The sequence below is a fragment of the Aspergillus puulaauensis genome, chromosome 8 (assembly GCF_016861865.1).
Source record: "Aspergillus puulaauensis MK2 DNA, chromosome 8, nearly complete sequence".
NCBI classification, from domain to species: domain Eukaryota; kingdom Fungi; phylum Ascomycota; class Eurotiomycetes; order Eurotiales; family Aspergillaceae; genus Aspergillus; species Aspergillus puulaauensis.
The window spans coordinates 2,634,029-2,649,950 of NC_054864.1; the positions used below are offsets into that span (position 1 = coordinate 2,634,029).

At 47.5% G+C, this 15,922-nt stretch overlaps 4 protein-coding genes across 4 annotated transcripts; 1 reads left to right on the forward strand and 3 right to left on the reverse strand.

Moving 5' to 3' along the window:
• Positions 1-725: 725 nt before the first annotated feature.
• APUU_81008A (glycoside hydrolase family 71 protein) lies at positions 726-2,224 on the reverse strand (the record flags this gene model as incomplete). Its single annotated transcript, XM_041697352.1, has 4 exons — positions 726-1,250; positions 1,310-1,437; positions 1,502-2,072; positions 2,141-2,224. The coding sequence occupies 4 exons, from the start codon at positions 2,222-2,224 to the stop codon at positions 726-728; spliced, it is 1,308 nt and encodes a 435-aa protein (XP_041562891.1).
• Positions 2,225-3,353: 1,129 nt separating this feature from the next.
• APUU_81009A (uncharacterized protein) lies at positions 3,354-3,695 on the reverse strand (the record flags this gene model as incomplete). Its single annotated transcript, XM_041697353.1, has 1 exon — positions 3,354-3,695. A coding segment is annotated over one exon (342 nt), but the record flags the coding sequence as incomplete, so codon positions are not given.
• Positions 3,696-11,464: 7,769 nt separating this feature from the next.
• APUU_81010A (CCCH zinc finger DNA binding protein) lies at positions 11,465-13,020 on the reverse strand (the record flags this gene model as incomplete). Its single annotated transcript, XM_041697354.1, has 4 exons — positions 11,465-12,231; positions 12,287-12,680; positions 12,742-12,885; positions 12,940-13,020. 4 exons carry the CDS (start codon positions 13,018-13,020, stop codon positions 11,465-11,467), a joined length of 1,386 nt encoding a protein of 461 aa, XP_041562893.1.
• A 681-nt stretch (positions 13,021-13,701) lies between these two features.
• APUU_81011S (FAD-binding oxidoreductase) lies at positions 13,702-15,369 on the forward strand (the record flags this gene model as incomplete). Its single annotated transcript, XM_041697355.1, has 6 exons — positions 13,702-14,083; positions 14,133-14,339; positions 14,388-14,726; positions 14,773-14,942; positions 15,003-15,221; positions 15,277-15,369. 6 exons carry the CDS (start codon positions 13,702-13,704, stop codon positions 15,367-15,369), a joined length of 1,410 nt encoding a protein of 469 aa, XP_041562894.1.
• Positions 15,370-15,922: the final 553 nt, after the last annotated feature.

Below are 15,922 nucleotides of genomic sequence, written 5' to 3' on the forward strand. Positions count from 1 at the left end.
GTGTGTATGGTAACTTATAGCACGGTAGTGGAACCTCGCGGACACTCACACGCTGTAGATAGGGGTATTACAAGCGGTTAGAGTATCATGTATGAGACTCGTGAATAAGTTTTGAGATTCAAGCATCAAAAGTATGACAAATTCTATTGCCGAATGGTACATTCAATCAGCCCAGTCGGGTATCCTAGCCATGTCAGCGCGCAACCTATTAAGGTAGTCTATTCGATCGGCTGTGTATTCACTCTGATACGTTACCTATAAAATTTACTTGTGTCTGTACTAACATATAACTGAACCTAGAGCTCTCTGGAGTCAGTAATGATCAATTGTAGCTGCTTGTCTAAGCCGGCACACTGGCAATCTATCCAATCGAGCTTGACATACTAATCACCATGATTGGGAATAATGCCAGTAATTGCGAAGTCATGTGACAGTATAAAACAAAAATGCTGATAACAACTTCTCAGGTTTGCAGGTTTTAAAGCTATATTTGCTCTTAAGAATGTATAAAAGACAGTTCACGTGATAAAAAAAGTCACAAGTCTTCACACACCAACACGAGAATAACATAAAAGCGAACTAAAATATGAAAGGCTCTTTAAAAAGGAATGCCCCTAATAATGAACAGTTCTATTACAACCCAGCCTTGCAATACTATCCAAAGTGGACAGTCGAGGTAGCGGGACCTATGTGCCAGACAACCTTAGAAATACCAGAGTCGACACTTATTTTGTTAAGCCGACCACGTAGTAGTTGAAGTTGCACTCGCTGTCATCAGTCACTTCGGATGTGCTGCTAGCTCCCATAACCACGTTTCCATCTGTATCCAGAAGATTCACGGTCTGGTTTCCAACAACCATATCAGTAACTGCTGCGTAGTTCAATCCAGGGTGAAGCTGGATGGTGGTCAATACATTCCCACCACTGGAGACCTGGGCCTGCATGCCCTCACTGGAGGAGGGAAGGACAATGGCAAAATTAACTGCGTCAAGCGCGGCATCTGCGTTTCGCGGTGGGTTGTCGACGCAATGCTTGAGCATGCCTCTGTACCACATTACTCCAATAGGGTCATCTGCCGGAGGCTGCATCCGATCAGCCGTTACCCCGGACTTATACGCATTGATGAACGATGTAACCAGGGGCTGCCATGCGTAGTGTGGCCATTGATCGTTATTAGCGTAGGTGAGGATAGTAGGGTCATAGCCGTCCTCCCACACGTTCCCGATATAATGGCTCTCGCCTGCATCATTCTGTTCAAGGACCCAGGTGTCAGCCTGAGTAGTGGTATAGTAGAGGGAAACTTACTTACCCAAGTAATAAACTCTGCGAAGTCGGGCTTGATCTCGAGGATCTGTGTCATGCGCCGAGGGAGGTTTACTTCACCAACGCGGTACCAGGTGCTCCCCTGGAGATTTTTATATTGAAGTGGTGATATACCTGCAGATACGAGGTGCATTAATAAATCTGGCTCAGGTGAAGCTTACTCTGTGATTCTACTTACCCATCATGTAGTCCTTCCGGGCATTGTGTGAAAATTCGATTAAAGTGACATCTCCATCAGCACTAACATTCGCGGGGCCGTTATTCGATGCTGGCCAGGTAGATTCCCAACTGAAGTAGCCATCCACAATATCATTAAAATTGGAGAGCTGCCCGCGGGGATCAGTAAAATAGGGTGAAGAGTCTCCCTGTCCTGCGTAGTTGTCGTCAAGGTTGAGCAGCAGATACACGGGCGTGTTCGACTTAAATGAGCCCCAGGCGTCGGATTCATTATATCCTCCATAGGATGAGACTACAGGGAAGTTGTCAGGCCCCGCACGGTAGTAATTCGGATGATCCTGGTATTGCTGGAACAACGGAATATGCTGATCAAGATCGGAATTCTGATACATGTCAAAGCTGAGGAATAATTTAAAATCGGTTCCTTCAGCCTGCTTGAAAAGCTGGCTGACGGTGTCATCCACCCAGTCCGCGGTCGAACCGAGATTCAGCGCGAACGCTTCGAATCCGACAGCCATGGCGCTTTGGATGTCCTGATAAGCATGGTCGGTTGATCCGTCAATTGATTGCACCTATCAACCTCCGTGTCAGACCCTTTCTGTATATCTCACTGTAATTGGAACAGACTTGGCTTTCTCACCATGTAATGCGCGAAAACCGCTTGTGCGTCTACCATGGACAGACCCAATGCTGTAAAGAAGGCGAGCTGAAGTGGAAGCGACATGTTGGACGCCGTAGAGAAACTGAGCAGTGTGTAGCAAGTCTATTGACAGGATGTAGGCAAGATAAAGAAGGGTAAGAGAACTCTTTAAATATGCTGGATCTACCAGGCAAAAGGGCTTACCTTCAGCAAAGTAGACTTGGATTCTCCCTACCGCTCCCATCCCACCCAAAGGCCCCATTGAATAACGTTGCTCAACTCCTGCCAATTGAGCTGTAGCAATAATCATAAACTTGAAACTACAGATTCAATAACTAAGGAAGACACTATTAACCTGCTGGCTGACAGTCTTGCTGTTATCCCCACATTCCCGCCCTGATCTACGCCCAACAATCTACAAGAGGGTGGCAATTTCCGATATAGCCCCGTTCCGCCGACTGAGGTTAGCGTGTCGGTACTCTTGGGTCGTCTAAACCGGTTGAATTTGCTTCGTATTCTGTTCCCGTTCCGATTTTGTGTGATTCGTTTGATTGGGATTCAGCGCGAGCCTTACCTTGAGAGATAGGTTGTTTACATACAATTTCCACGGCTTCAACCTATTACTTAATAGCAAAGCGAGTTGGTGGAGGAGCTGTTCAACGTCTATCCTAAGCCTTTACATGCTATGAGGCGTTCCATGTGAAGCGCGGTGCGCTGTTTTGGCCCGGTCCTAGCTCACATGCCGATGTCGATTCAATAAGACCTTCGCTGATTCGCATATATGTCGTCAGGCTGCCAGCAAAAGAATGGAGTAAAGCAGCTTACTAGTCGATCGAGAATCGCCTTTGAGACCCCTCCACAGTGGGGTTGGACACGCCCATGAATATTACCTGGGGCGAGAGGCAAGATCTTTCCTCCAATAAACAACAGCTTCAAACGGAACTATTCTACGCATTCTGGCCTGACGTATTGTGATTTAATTTGAAGAGTGCAGTAACAGTTCCAAAGTCATCTATAATTTTGTCTGCGAAGCACCTAAGATTACCCTACCCCATCAAGCCGACTTGAAGATAACCATCCAACAAGAACAGGACAACAGGTATCTAATGGTTTGTATGTAAGTATATATCACTCGTCATATACATATATGAGTAAATGCTCACTTTGGCTCATCACGGAAGCCTAAAAGTTTGCAAGGTTGGTTTTTTTTCCCTTAGTTCCTCTGGAAACTATTAATATCAAGCAAATACCGGTAAAATGCCGCCGCGCGCGCGTCATCCGATTGGGTCACTCTCAGGGCACGTCTGTAGAACGAGATTCCTGCCATTTTTCGTGCGCCAAGGAGAAACCCCAAAGCGACGTCCTTGCCAGTGGGGTTCAAAGGATTATAATTTTTGTCGAGCTGAGCATTCAAGAAAAGATTCTGTACGGCATTTTGTAAAGCTGGCAAGTGCACTTTCCGAGCAACGATTTCGAATGACCCATCGTTCAGAATTTCAATGCTGGGTATTTCGGCGACGCATGGAAGTATATCAACGTTGAATATCTGCAGCTCCTGCAAAGGAACAGAAAGTCGTACTAGCGTATACAACTCTCCGCACTCGCTTGCTAATTTCCCACTGTTTCTTTTTCCAGGAGGTTAAAATCTCGGCTCGTTCAGGAATGCGCGCACCATACCTAAGGTGTAATCCAACCTTCTCCTTTATCACAGCCTCAATAACGAGCGGCATGTTGTGCAGCCGCAAGAATACAGCAGAAACACGGAGTGGCAACGATAGGCAGTATTCTTATGAACGAGCAATATTTATATTCCTAATAGTTCCGGGGCGTTGGTAGAGCGCTCTTGGATATCACGGCTGAACCGAAACCTACGGCCTCCCTTTTCCCGCAGTTCTCAGACGCGGTCGAATCGGAGAGCACGAGGCGACAGATTCTGGGAACGTGTGGGCCACTCCAGGCAGTTGACCCATCTCCAACGTCCGCGGGCATCTTTCGCAGCAGCTCCAGACTCCGAAACGGTGTCGAGCAACGTCCCCAAACTCAAAGGCTTAAGAAAGGTAGGGCGCCTGTTAAGAGGCTGATTACCAGATACAGGCCCCATCGGCCTGTGGGTTCTGCGGGTGCATTCAGTCAGCTGTGGAGCTCTCGACAAAACAAAGTCCGTGGGCTTGGGCCAAAAGTGGGGATTCCGTGGACATAATTCTGTCCACGGTCCGAAGGCAGGGCGCACCAGAAGGCGTCCGACTTCCGAAGCCGATCGAGCCCCTTCCATCCTCTGGGGAACTGCGGTGCTATCGGTTTCCTTGCCGCCTGTGGGGGTGATCCTGTTGAGTGCCTTGGCCTCGGCCAAGCAAAACGAATACATTGTCGGATCTGGACTCGAACTGTTCACAGTTCGGTAGGGTGGTCTTGGTCAGAGTTCTTGATTTCTGGGCTTGCTGTAGTTCAAACCATTGGTCTAACATTTTTCCACCCACGTGCATAATAGCGCTTATCGATATTTTCCTGTTACAGTGGTACAACCGATGTATTTACCATTTACCGTCTATCCCCATTATATATACTAGTACTGAACTAGAAAAAGGCTTTTTATTCTTTTTCTACTATATAACGAATCATCAGGTAAGGAATATGGATGACCGGGGAGCCAACGTTGACTGAAGGGAATGTCTTGATGGCATCCTGTTTATATTTCAGCACCGATCAGAAACTCTGGCAAGGACCAGAATCGCTTTATATACGGTATATTCCACGGTACTTCTTTTATAGGATCCTTGGGGTTTCGTGATTGCCGCTACACCGGCCGAGAGATATTGCGATTTTCGTATCAGAATAGGGGGAAGGCACCCTGCCCTTCGATATCAAGACATTCCTTGGAGCAAATACGTGTGTCCAGGTATGCTAAGGATTTTAGTTCTAAGGTCAATCACAGCAAGCTTTCTGTTCCGGCGAATTCCAAACTCAAAAACGAGCGCGTAAATTAAAGGACCGCAAAAAGACATTCGTTGAGCGCTTAACGTGTATGTCGTCAATAGCTTAGAAAAGCGAACGACACCTTGTATGCCAAGGTACAGAAATAGATGGGAGTGGAACGGGCTACTATTTCAGCTATCTATATACTTAAAGATACCCGCTTGGGTGACATTCTATCTGTAGAAAACATACCTGTATCTTGGTTATGCAGTTGAATATGGAAATTCTTACGCATGTCACTGCGTCAGCAAATTGAAACTCAAGAATTGGAGCTCAAGATGGAATATATAACGCACTAAGTCCTGCCCTGTTACCTAGGATAGAAAGAGTGACAGGCATTTGGTTATAGAAGATGACTGACTACCCTGTAGATAATCTAACAGCGCAGGAATAGGGGACAGGAAAGACAGCGGAGATCATACGTGGGGAGTTCTCTGAGAGTCAGACAGTCTGAAATTCAGGGAAGAGAACCTGCTCCAATATTGGGGTCACCTATTCCGAAGGTCCTCACCTCGTTCATCGGACCGTCACGTTAGGTTTTCCACCCCCTCCTGGCTGGACAGCCCCGCTACCAGAGGGTTATTTCCACTAAGAAAAATGTTAACTTTTGTCTGGTTGGGTCCCAGAACCGTCAGGCAGACCACATACCCTCATCCTTCTCATTCTCCTCCACCAAGGCCCCTGTTGGGCTTCCAGCGCATCAGACCATCCATTCCTTCACAATCCCAATTCCAAGTGCACAACACGTGGCTAACCCAAGTCTATTTAGACTTATCCACTCAGGTATTTACTTTACTATTTTGCCTACCCTTATTGGTTTTTCCTTTTCCTCTTAGTCAATAAATCATGGTCAATAGCCCCGAACAAAATACTAGTCAGTAGGCTATCTGAATCAAATACCCGAGCCCATCTAGAAGGAATTTCGGGTATCCCTATATCAATGGCCTCAACTCTTAACCCTCAGGAAGACTCGTGGATTTCTGTTCCCACCCGAATTATACATGTTACGTAGTACCCATATTCTTTTACTCGGTAAAGGGAAAAATCGGCCAGATCACTTTATATTTAGCCAAGAGAAGTGGCGACAGGTTAAATTGGATATCTTCTCTATATTACAGAACCCTTCTTCAGATTCATAAATCGTCTTTCAAAGACTATAAGTATTAGTATTCATCTAATCTTTAACATGTATAATAAGCTTTTCAGTCACCTGGAAAAGTCTGCTGCTATACTGAAACAGAAAAGGATCACTTAGAAGCAGCTTATACTTAAATCTCTTAGAACAGCAAATACAAAGCTAGCATGACTGATAAGATTGACAATAAACTTTCTATATTTATTAATTTTAATAATTATATTCCCTTTCTAGGCTCTGTCGGACTATAGATTGTATAAGCTATAATAACCCTGCCTTAACAAGTTAACACCCTAACTAAACAACAACAAAGTTGATTATTAAGATAATGGATAGACTCACTCTTAAATGAGTTAGTATATTAATAATTATCTCCTAATTAGTACTAGCTAAAGATCTGTGGGAGAACCCACTCGAGTCCTTTTTACTAGGCATATAACACCAATATTTTTACTTTTATATTCCTGAGTGGAAAATAAAGGACGTTCGGACAAAGATAAAACCGAAAACCCGATATTAATAGAAAGCCAGCAGTGTTTAAAGCCCTTCCCAATACAATTTATATTAAACAAATATGGAGGGTCAGATCCGAAACCAAAGAAGTTATTCAGCCAAGTCGCGGCTCCGAGTCAGCTAACAATATACATATCTCCAGTATTCTTTCCAGATCATATCGATTTGAGAAATTTCTTCGCATCTTATCTTATATTAGAATATCAGATACTCCAACTACAACGAGTATGCAGTTTGCAGAACATCTCTCACAGTATCCTCACTCTCATCCCTTAATATCAAGATTGAAGATGTATAAAGATAATTCATTAAAGGATAGTGGTGGTCAGTATCTTTTTATCTTTTAACCATCCAACTATATCCTATTGTCTGATCACTAACAACGCCCTCCATACATCCCCCCGCCCAAACCACCGCCCATGCCACCAAATCGAGGACCCCCGAATCCCATCCCACCCATCCCACCAAGCGGTCCCATGCCCATTCCTCCCATACGCATGCCGCCCATTCCCATACGGCCTCCCATCGGCATACCCCCCATCGGCATGCCAAATCCTCCCATCATCGGACGAGGGTGAGCAACCATCGCTGGTCTCATCATCATGGGGTGATGGCGTCGAGGGAAGCTAAAGCAGAGTCCCATTTTGTATGTCAAAATATGAGGATAAGGATTATCTGGATATATCTAGGAGTAGATCGTGCAGCTGAAGCGGTAGGTAGAGTAGAGTATCTGGAGTTGTGGAAGATCAGGCGCCAACGCGGATGTGTAGTACAAGTATGTTGTTTAACAAGGCTAGCTCGTTCATTTACCGACTAATGGATAACAATTGATCAAGAATGCAGCTAGGTAAGAGTGACGGTAGAATGGTGGCGGGCAGGGTGGTGTCGTCATCCCAGCCCTAAAGCAGCAACACTATTTTCAGTCCTTATCCATAAGAAATATGTAAACAAGAAGATCATGAGTTCAACAATCGATACTCTTCGTATTCACCGAGGGAAGAGGGACCGGTAGATCTCTTTATAGTCCACTTGAATGCAATCGTTTGCTTCCCTATTTTGCAGAAGGTCCATTACCGAAAAGTGGTTATTGTCCCGCGCATACAGCCACGCACTTTTAGCTGTCTCGTCTGTCTTGTTAATGTAGATATTGGGATCCTTCAGCAGCATTTCGACGATGGCTTCCGAACCCTTTGATGCAGCGGCTATCAAAGGTGTTCGCCCACTTGAGTAAGAATAATTGACATCGGCCTTGGAGAGCAGGGTTCGGATCAACCATTCCTGATGAGTGTAATTGAAAATAGGGGTGACCACGGGGTCTATTGCTATCAGAAGCCCACGGCTGTATATTTCTTTGCGCCGTTGCCGGCTAATGAGGAAATCTCGCGAAGATTTCCCAACACTCCACTGGCGGTCCATGATCTCGACAATATCTTTGTTACCACGTTCAACAGCTATCAGGAAAGGTATTTTTCCTGAATCATCCTCTGCAAATGGGTTGGCCCTGTGGCTTTCCATCAGATATCTCGCAACAGCGGCGCTATCATACTCAACCGCATGTTTTAAAAGAATGTCCAAATTGGTTTGAACGCGGAATTCCTCTATGAAAACCTTCGCTGTATCAAGGTGGTTGCCGGATGCCGCCCAATAAAGCGGTGTTTGACAGTCATCATCAGGTACGTCAACAACGCTTTCGTTCAGGTTTCGAAGACGATGTACGATCGAGGGGTAGCCAAATTCCGCTGCAAACGAAATAGCTGTACGGCCCTCATCATCCCGACTGGCAGCATCTAACCCCGGATTCCTCGCAAGCTCGCGAATAACATCCTCAAGACCAAGTATCGCGGCCCAAGAAAGGGGCGTCACCCCTTGTCCGTCTGTGCAATTAACGTGATGTGGGTAAATGCTCGCTAACATCCGCACACACTGGAGATGGCCATTTCTGGCTGCCACCGCCAAAGGGGTTCGGATTCCGTCGGGCTCAGGATATGGTGTTGATTCTACGCACTTTGACATTATGGGTATTAATGTATGCAGTCCAAAGTAGGCGACCAGGTCCATGGCATCGAGAGGACCATGAAGGTCAAGATCATTGACCGTGGGGAAAGGCCACGCCTCGTGGAAATAATAGATTGGCGACATAAGTTTACCCGACGCAGCTACAGAGTCCTGCGTAAGGAGAAATGTTTCGACTTCTTGGCCTAGGAGCCCGGACTTGTCGTGCGGCAGTGCCTCAGCTGCGTAGTGCCCCCAATGGTCAGCTGCATGCTGTGAGAAGGGAAATGCAATCAAGAGTTCCCTTGGAGATTCCTTGATGTGTAGCCGACAACGATTCGTCACGTCGGATAGGCACTTAAGACAGGCGGTTGTCATGGCTGGTGGGCTCTCTAACAGCCAACTGAAATTTTGTGCTTTATCCCCCAGGTACTGCTCGAAGCTGAAATGAACGAACTGGAGATTACCGTCGTGCTCCTTTACCAAGGGATGGCATGCCAACAATATCCGGGTGATATTTGGTGCTTCAAGGCTCCTATCGTAGGAGAGACCCGACACCAACTCGCCTGCGCTGAGGGGTCGTTTGCTGTAATACAGCCAACCAAGCGTTTGCTTCACTAGGTTGCAAAGGACCTGTGGTTTGAGTATATTCGTAAGAATGCGCTCGTAAAATTTGTCCATGCCACTGGGTAATGTATCCAAGCATTTGAAAGTGTAATGGTCGTCTTCTGTTCGAACACTAACCCCACTGAGGTCCTCCAAGGCCAACGTCGCCCAAAGAAAGCTATCAACTCGTCAGCATTTGCATTTATTTCTATTTGATGGATCTCGTGAGTACGAACATTCCCTCCGACTTGCTAGTCAACACTGAGACTATCTCCTCTTTGCGAGTAGGGTCCTGTAGGTAGAGGGCTCGGCTTCGAAGCAGGCTGTCCACTTTTGCTCACATAACTCGCTCGATGTCGCCGGTGACTTGATCAGCCTCCTCAACAAGATCAATAGCCTTGCAATCTTCCAGCTTTAGCGATATTTGGTTCTCAAATCGGCTGGTTATTAGGATGTTGAATGTAACCGACGTCTCGTTTCTCAATTGCAGAAGCAAGTCCAGTAGTTCCCCTCTCCTTGTCGAATGCCATTCGTCCAAGCCGTCGATGGCCAAATAAACTGTCTTGAATTCTTGTGCTACCCATACGATATGTTGAGTGTCCAACGCTGCTGGAGACTTGTGTTTCTCACATAGCTCCATTAGCTGGCTGGGTATATCGCCCAGTGCATCGCAAAGCTGCGATATGATTGCAGTTATGACCCGGCGTCTGCTCTCGAACCTCTGGGGATCGCGAAAGTCATGATATATATAGGCGATGGCGACTCCGGAATCACTATCAGAACTTTGCAAAAGGTTGGCGACGACGTTCGATCTAGGTTCTGGATGTTAGGGCTGACGTGTTTGGGAGCGGAGGGACAGCACTGACGCTATGGTGGACTTCCCAGCTCCAGCTACGGCGTAGGCAAATATGAGTAGATCTTCTTTTTGATGATAATTTGAACTTACGCCTGCCGTGGATCCATACAATTCCCGACTCCTCACTCGAACGCCAATCGCAAATCTGCGGTGTATCAAGCACCCAAGAACCAGAGCCTGATACCATCTCACCGCAGATTCGAGTATGGTCCTCGTGAGTGTTGGGAGCAGGGATCCAACTCTGGAATTTGTTTTGGCGTTGCTCTTTCATTTGTTGATTACCCATAGCACGGATTTCGGTTGTGTCCGAAACAATCAAATCCAACTTTTCGTTTCCCTGCGCCAGCATTTTCCTGCGTGGGAGCTCAGTAATTGAAAGTAAACGTATTTTTATATACTCACAACTCATGTATACGTGCGGCTGTGTCAACGCTAAACTGTATCTTGTTGACCTTTTCAAGAGCTTTTATGAATTTTGCTTTGGCAAATAGTAGATACCGCAATCCATTCAAAAAGCTTAGCTTGGAAGTAGAGCCAGGGGGCGCATATTTTTCAAGTAGGGCTTCTAGTTCGCTAACCGCAAGGTTGAATTCCACCAGATCTGACGGGGCATTTGAAGAAGACCAGTCGATGTCTAACTCACGGAATCCAGCGATGGCGCGGGACAATACTCCAACCCTATCCCTAGCGTCGTGCATATCCCCCGGAAACTCCCTATATGTCTTGTAACCAGATAGCAGGCTCTGGCACCCGAGTTGGATGATGCCAACAAAAGCAAGAGCTTCGACCCCAGACATGGTGGGACAGGAATGTTTGAGTCTTATGGTAATCGAAAAAGCAGCTTGCAATCAGACAGATGGGATGGGTGATGGTTTTATGTCTGCTTGACGAGGCTGAATTGGTGTTTCCAACGAGGCTGAGCTACGACCATATGCAGTGTGATATTGGCAGACAGCTGTTCGACGCCTGTTGGTCATGGCAGCCGTTCAGCCTCGCAGCCCCTCTCCCCAACCTGAAAGCTATAGGGCCCGTATTATCACATCACCTAGGGATATTGTCTTATCACCATTGAATATCCGGGGCTATGAATTGTGTGGCACATCTGTAACGCTCAGCCTTGATGGCGTTTTGGATACTGCTGGACTATGGCTCCCCACTCTCACAATTCCATAAGGAATGGTGCTACGTAGTGGCTGTGTGTAAACTTAGATTCAAATACTACTAAATACATGCTGCAAGGTAGAAGGGCCTAATCCAATGGGTACTCCTCGATCCGGTTGAAATTATCCAACGCAACAGCATGCATACTTGAATCAAACCTACACTCCTGCTTGTTAATGCAACTCTCCCCAAATGCACACCGATGCCCTGAAAGACATTTAACGTCGCGGCAGTAAACGCCCTCTCCACACGGGCTGGATCTCGCGATGTACATCAAGTCCACGACTTCCTGGCGGCTGGGCGCAATTCCATGCTCGTGTGAACAGAAGATCCCGTACGGACAATCCCCCAGGATGTGAAATCTGTTGCAAAGTTTCCGCGCTTTCAACGATGCGACAGTTTGTTTTGGTGACGTTTTCAGGGGCCAGTCAACTCTCTGGTCCAGGTCATTCACATAAAGTGACAGCCTTAGGCTGATCATGGGTTCCTGGCGGCCTTTTGCCGGTGGAAATGGGAATTGCAGGGCAGGGGCTGGCTTTGCTGCCGCGGACGCATAATTTGGGGTTGGTGATCCTGAGGAAATTGTGGTGGTCGTGCTTGTTGCTGTGGACACAGAACCAGAGGACGCCCTTTGAGTCTCGTTCAGTTTTCTAGCCATGAAAACGCTTGGAAAAGACGTAGTTTTAAAGTCACTTGCTAACTCCTTCATATCTCGCGCAAATGGCGGTCCCTCGACCAGGGAGATCCGGCTTGATCCCCGGTACTGGCGCAGGACCGGTGCATAGCCATTGTCTGCAGATGCGCAAAACAAAACCCGTTGACAATGAATATCAACAAGGTCTCGCTCAAGAAGAGCTGGAAGGATATGTTAGGTATCTTCCCTGCTTGCAATGGATACGACAGGACTGACCTCGCATTTTCACATCACAACACTCCTTCCCGTCCCCGACATCAACAAAATCGCACAAGGGATGGGCTTTGTTGAATCCCTGGATAAATGAAGTCAAATCCTGATCGTAGTCCAGAATCTTGTCGCCTCGGTAAGCTTTAGTCAGGCCAGCAACATTGGCGTACACTCGGATCTTATAGCAGGTGTTGGAAGGAGCAGCTGGCTCAGTGTTTTGGACGTGATCGTCGGAAGCTTCAATCAAGCGTCGTGCAGCTCTATCACCTCCGTGCTTTCCGTCCTGTACAAGGCTCTCTAGAAACTGAGGGAAGTTAGAACTGTCCACTGTAGGGAGGACGGAACGGCGTACATTCATGCCATCCCCGTCGACGATAACAGAAACAAAACTCAATTTATCCTTCACGCACCGAATTCAGTCAGCTATAGGCATGAGGGCATGAAGGCATAGGCAAGCCCACCTGACCCCGTTTCATTGCATCAATATCAAGCTTGTATTTCTTAATGTCTTCCCTCAGCGAGCTTGTGGCCCTTTTCTGGTCGTCATAGTCGTCCACTGCCTTTGCATGTTTGGACCCAAGTTGTTTAATATTTTCAAGTAAATCCTGGACAGGTAAACAGTGAGTGCCTCTTCAAAAGAGCTAAGTGAGTCAGCTAACCTCGATAATCCTGTCCTTGCTATCCTCGGCAGCTCGCAGTTCCTGATACCTCCTGCTGAGGGCTTCAATGTTAAGGATCATTGTCACTGAAGGGGATCACTTAGAAAGAGTGGTTGCAAAGATAGATCAACCTTGGGAGTACAGACATTGGCGAAATGAGAATCAGAGACGAGATGGCTGCCTTTAAATGCACTCTCTATGTTCACGGCGCAGACACATTCAAAAAGCAAATCCGAGTCAGCCTCGTCTTCTGCTGTTGTTGTCTCTGTTAGCTGTGCCACAAGAGTGAAGGGAGCGCCTATATCCAATCGTTCTCGCTCGGCGCCTACAGCCTCGTTGATGCATTGGACAGTATCGAGCAAAAGAATTGTAGCCGCCCCTGCAACTGTAATACTTGCCGGTTTGCTGGCAGTGGCTGAGCGAATAGTCCAATAACCGCTATCCTCCAACCGCCAACCGGGCGCAGGTTCTGCTCGTCCACTTATCTAGCTACTCAATTGTGTTATGGCTCTTATCCTCAGTTCGTTGAATAACCATGGCCCGTAATCGAGACAGCAGCATATCTCGGACTTCCGACCCTAAATGTCATAGACTTTCGGAGGCCTTCCTGATGGGCTCGGGCGCAGGATGCACCGTAAGCTCAAGAGACGGAGATCATGACCCCGCCCGAACCATGGGAGGCCTTAAAGATGACGGCTATATAGTTGGCCTCGTGGCAGCTGCAGACTACTTGCAACAATCTTTCTAATTCAATGTCCTACAATGGCCTCGGTCGCAGACCCCGATTTGACGACCCTCCGGTCGCTGCTCTCCGACAATGAAATAATTAGTCCAGAATCACCAGATTACATCGAAAGCAGCAAGACGTGGGCTTCCCAGAAGCAATACCGTCCCCGCCTCGTCGTGCGACCGACGTCCATTGAATCGCTCAGCAAGACCATCGCTCATCTATACTCGACAAAGCTCGACTTCGCCATCTATGGCCATGGATTCATGTCTGCGTCCGCCAAGGACGTGGTCGTGAATATTTCCTGCTTTGATGAATTCCATCTCAACAAGTCTTCGACGTCGGCCACCGTTGGCGCCGGCCAGACGTGGGAGCAGGTCTACCAGAAACTAGAGGAACAGGCACCGGAATATGGCAGTAGGTATATGTTCCAGTAGTTTATCAGAACTGACACCGTAAACCAAAGTCGTCGGCGCCCGTACACCATCCGTGGGAGTCGGTGGAACTATTCTCAACGGCGGCTGGTCTTGGCTTTCCGGCGAGTTTGGCTGCATCTCTGACCCGATCAACTTCCTGGACGCACAGGTCGTCAAGTATGATGGTTCGGTTGTTTGGGCTTCGTCAGAGCCAGATTTAATGTGGGCGCTTCGTGGCGGAGGAGGCGGTTTTGGAGGTCAGTCCTCAACACCCAGTCCTTCATCTGCGGTATTGACCTTAATAGTCCTCGTCAACGCGGTGCTCCGTGTGTTCCCCTATCCTCGCGATATTTGGACTGGGTCGATCCTAGTCCCCAGTGAGCATCTGGAACAGGTGGCCGAGGGAGTTTCCAACTTCGCCTCTCATGAGTCCGATCCCAAGGTCACCATGTTCTTATACGTTCTGAAAGAAAAGGTGCTTAAATCGATCGCGCCAGAGGCCACGTCCGACATGATGGTGATTCATGCGTTTGATGCTAACGGTGAAGCCCACGGCCGAGAGAGCTTTAAATGGGCATTGGACATTCCTGGTGCTATAGATCAAACCAAGATGAGCACCTTGGCCGGTGTGGCGGAACTACAGAGTATGTTTACTATCTCTTTTACCCCTGGGTACTAACAATGATCTAGAGAGTGTTTCCAACGTGAAAGGAACGATGGCCCAGTACTGGGCTCCGTTCGTGCTCCAGGACATCCCAAAGGAGATTGTCATGAAATCTGTCAAATGGATGCAGGGCCTTAATGATATCGACGAAGCAATTGCTGACTCGACGTACCTTATCTTTGAAGTATTCTGCACAGTAGGTGGAGATTCCTTGAAATTATATGCACCGACATGCTGATCTTGATCTCTACTTCAGCGAGACCCCCCTGGGCCTATATCTGAGGTTGCCTGGCCCAGACCTCCTCGCAGCAAACATATTCTCCTCTTTGGCCCTGGATGTCCGGCCGCTGAGGCCCAAGATAAGGCGGCCATTGCTCGCAAGTTGGCAATTGAAGTACCCACCGCAGTGTTGGGTAGCGACCAAGAGGTGCACATTCTACCTAATGGGGCTGAAGAGTACCATGACTCGAAAAAGGTGGGTTCAAAATCTTACAGTTGCAGGACGGGCCATTTTCTGACTTGATATACAGATCTGGGGTCCGCATTTTGAGAAGCTACAGACTGTGAGGAGGCGATATGATCCACAGTGCAGGTTCAGAGCCCCAGTCGAGTGTGAAAATTAGACAATTAGCCTAAGCCTTCGGTTATGCATGACATTAAAGCAGAATAAATGTACCCTTCATCTCACGCCCGTGCTAGGCCCGTGCTAGGCCCGTGCCAGGTCCGTGATGGGTACCAAGAGATGGCTGGGTGCTGACGAACACCGAATTCACAGGGAAGCTAGTTTGCACTTTTCAATATCTATTTCCAATTACTTACTTTGAAGAACCCGAGATAATGGCATACCTTCATAGGCGGATCTCCCCACATATACACGCGCTGACACTTCGCCGTCGGAACTAAGATGGAAAGTCTACTGACATCGTTGTCCAACAACGCAACTCTGCCATAGAAATATGAATTATCCATTTCTCTGTACTTGCTATATGCCAGCTCCCGCCCTGCCAGGTTGGCAATTTGCCTGACCAGGAATCACAGATCCAGAGGTATATCCAAAGCCTAGTAGATCTTTGTAAATATAAGTCTACGTACTACCTACTTGTTCAAGGGCTCTTCTTTCGAATACGGGACTGAACAGGTGCCAATGCCACACTGTTCGAAACTATCTGGGACGAT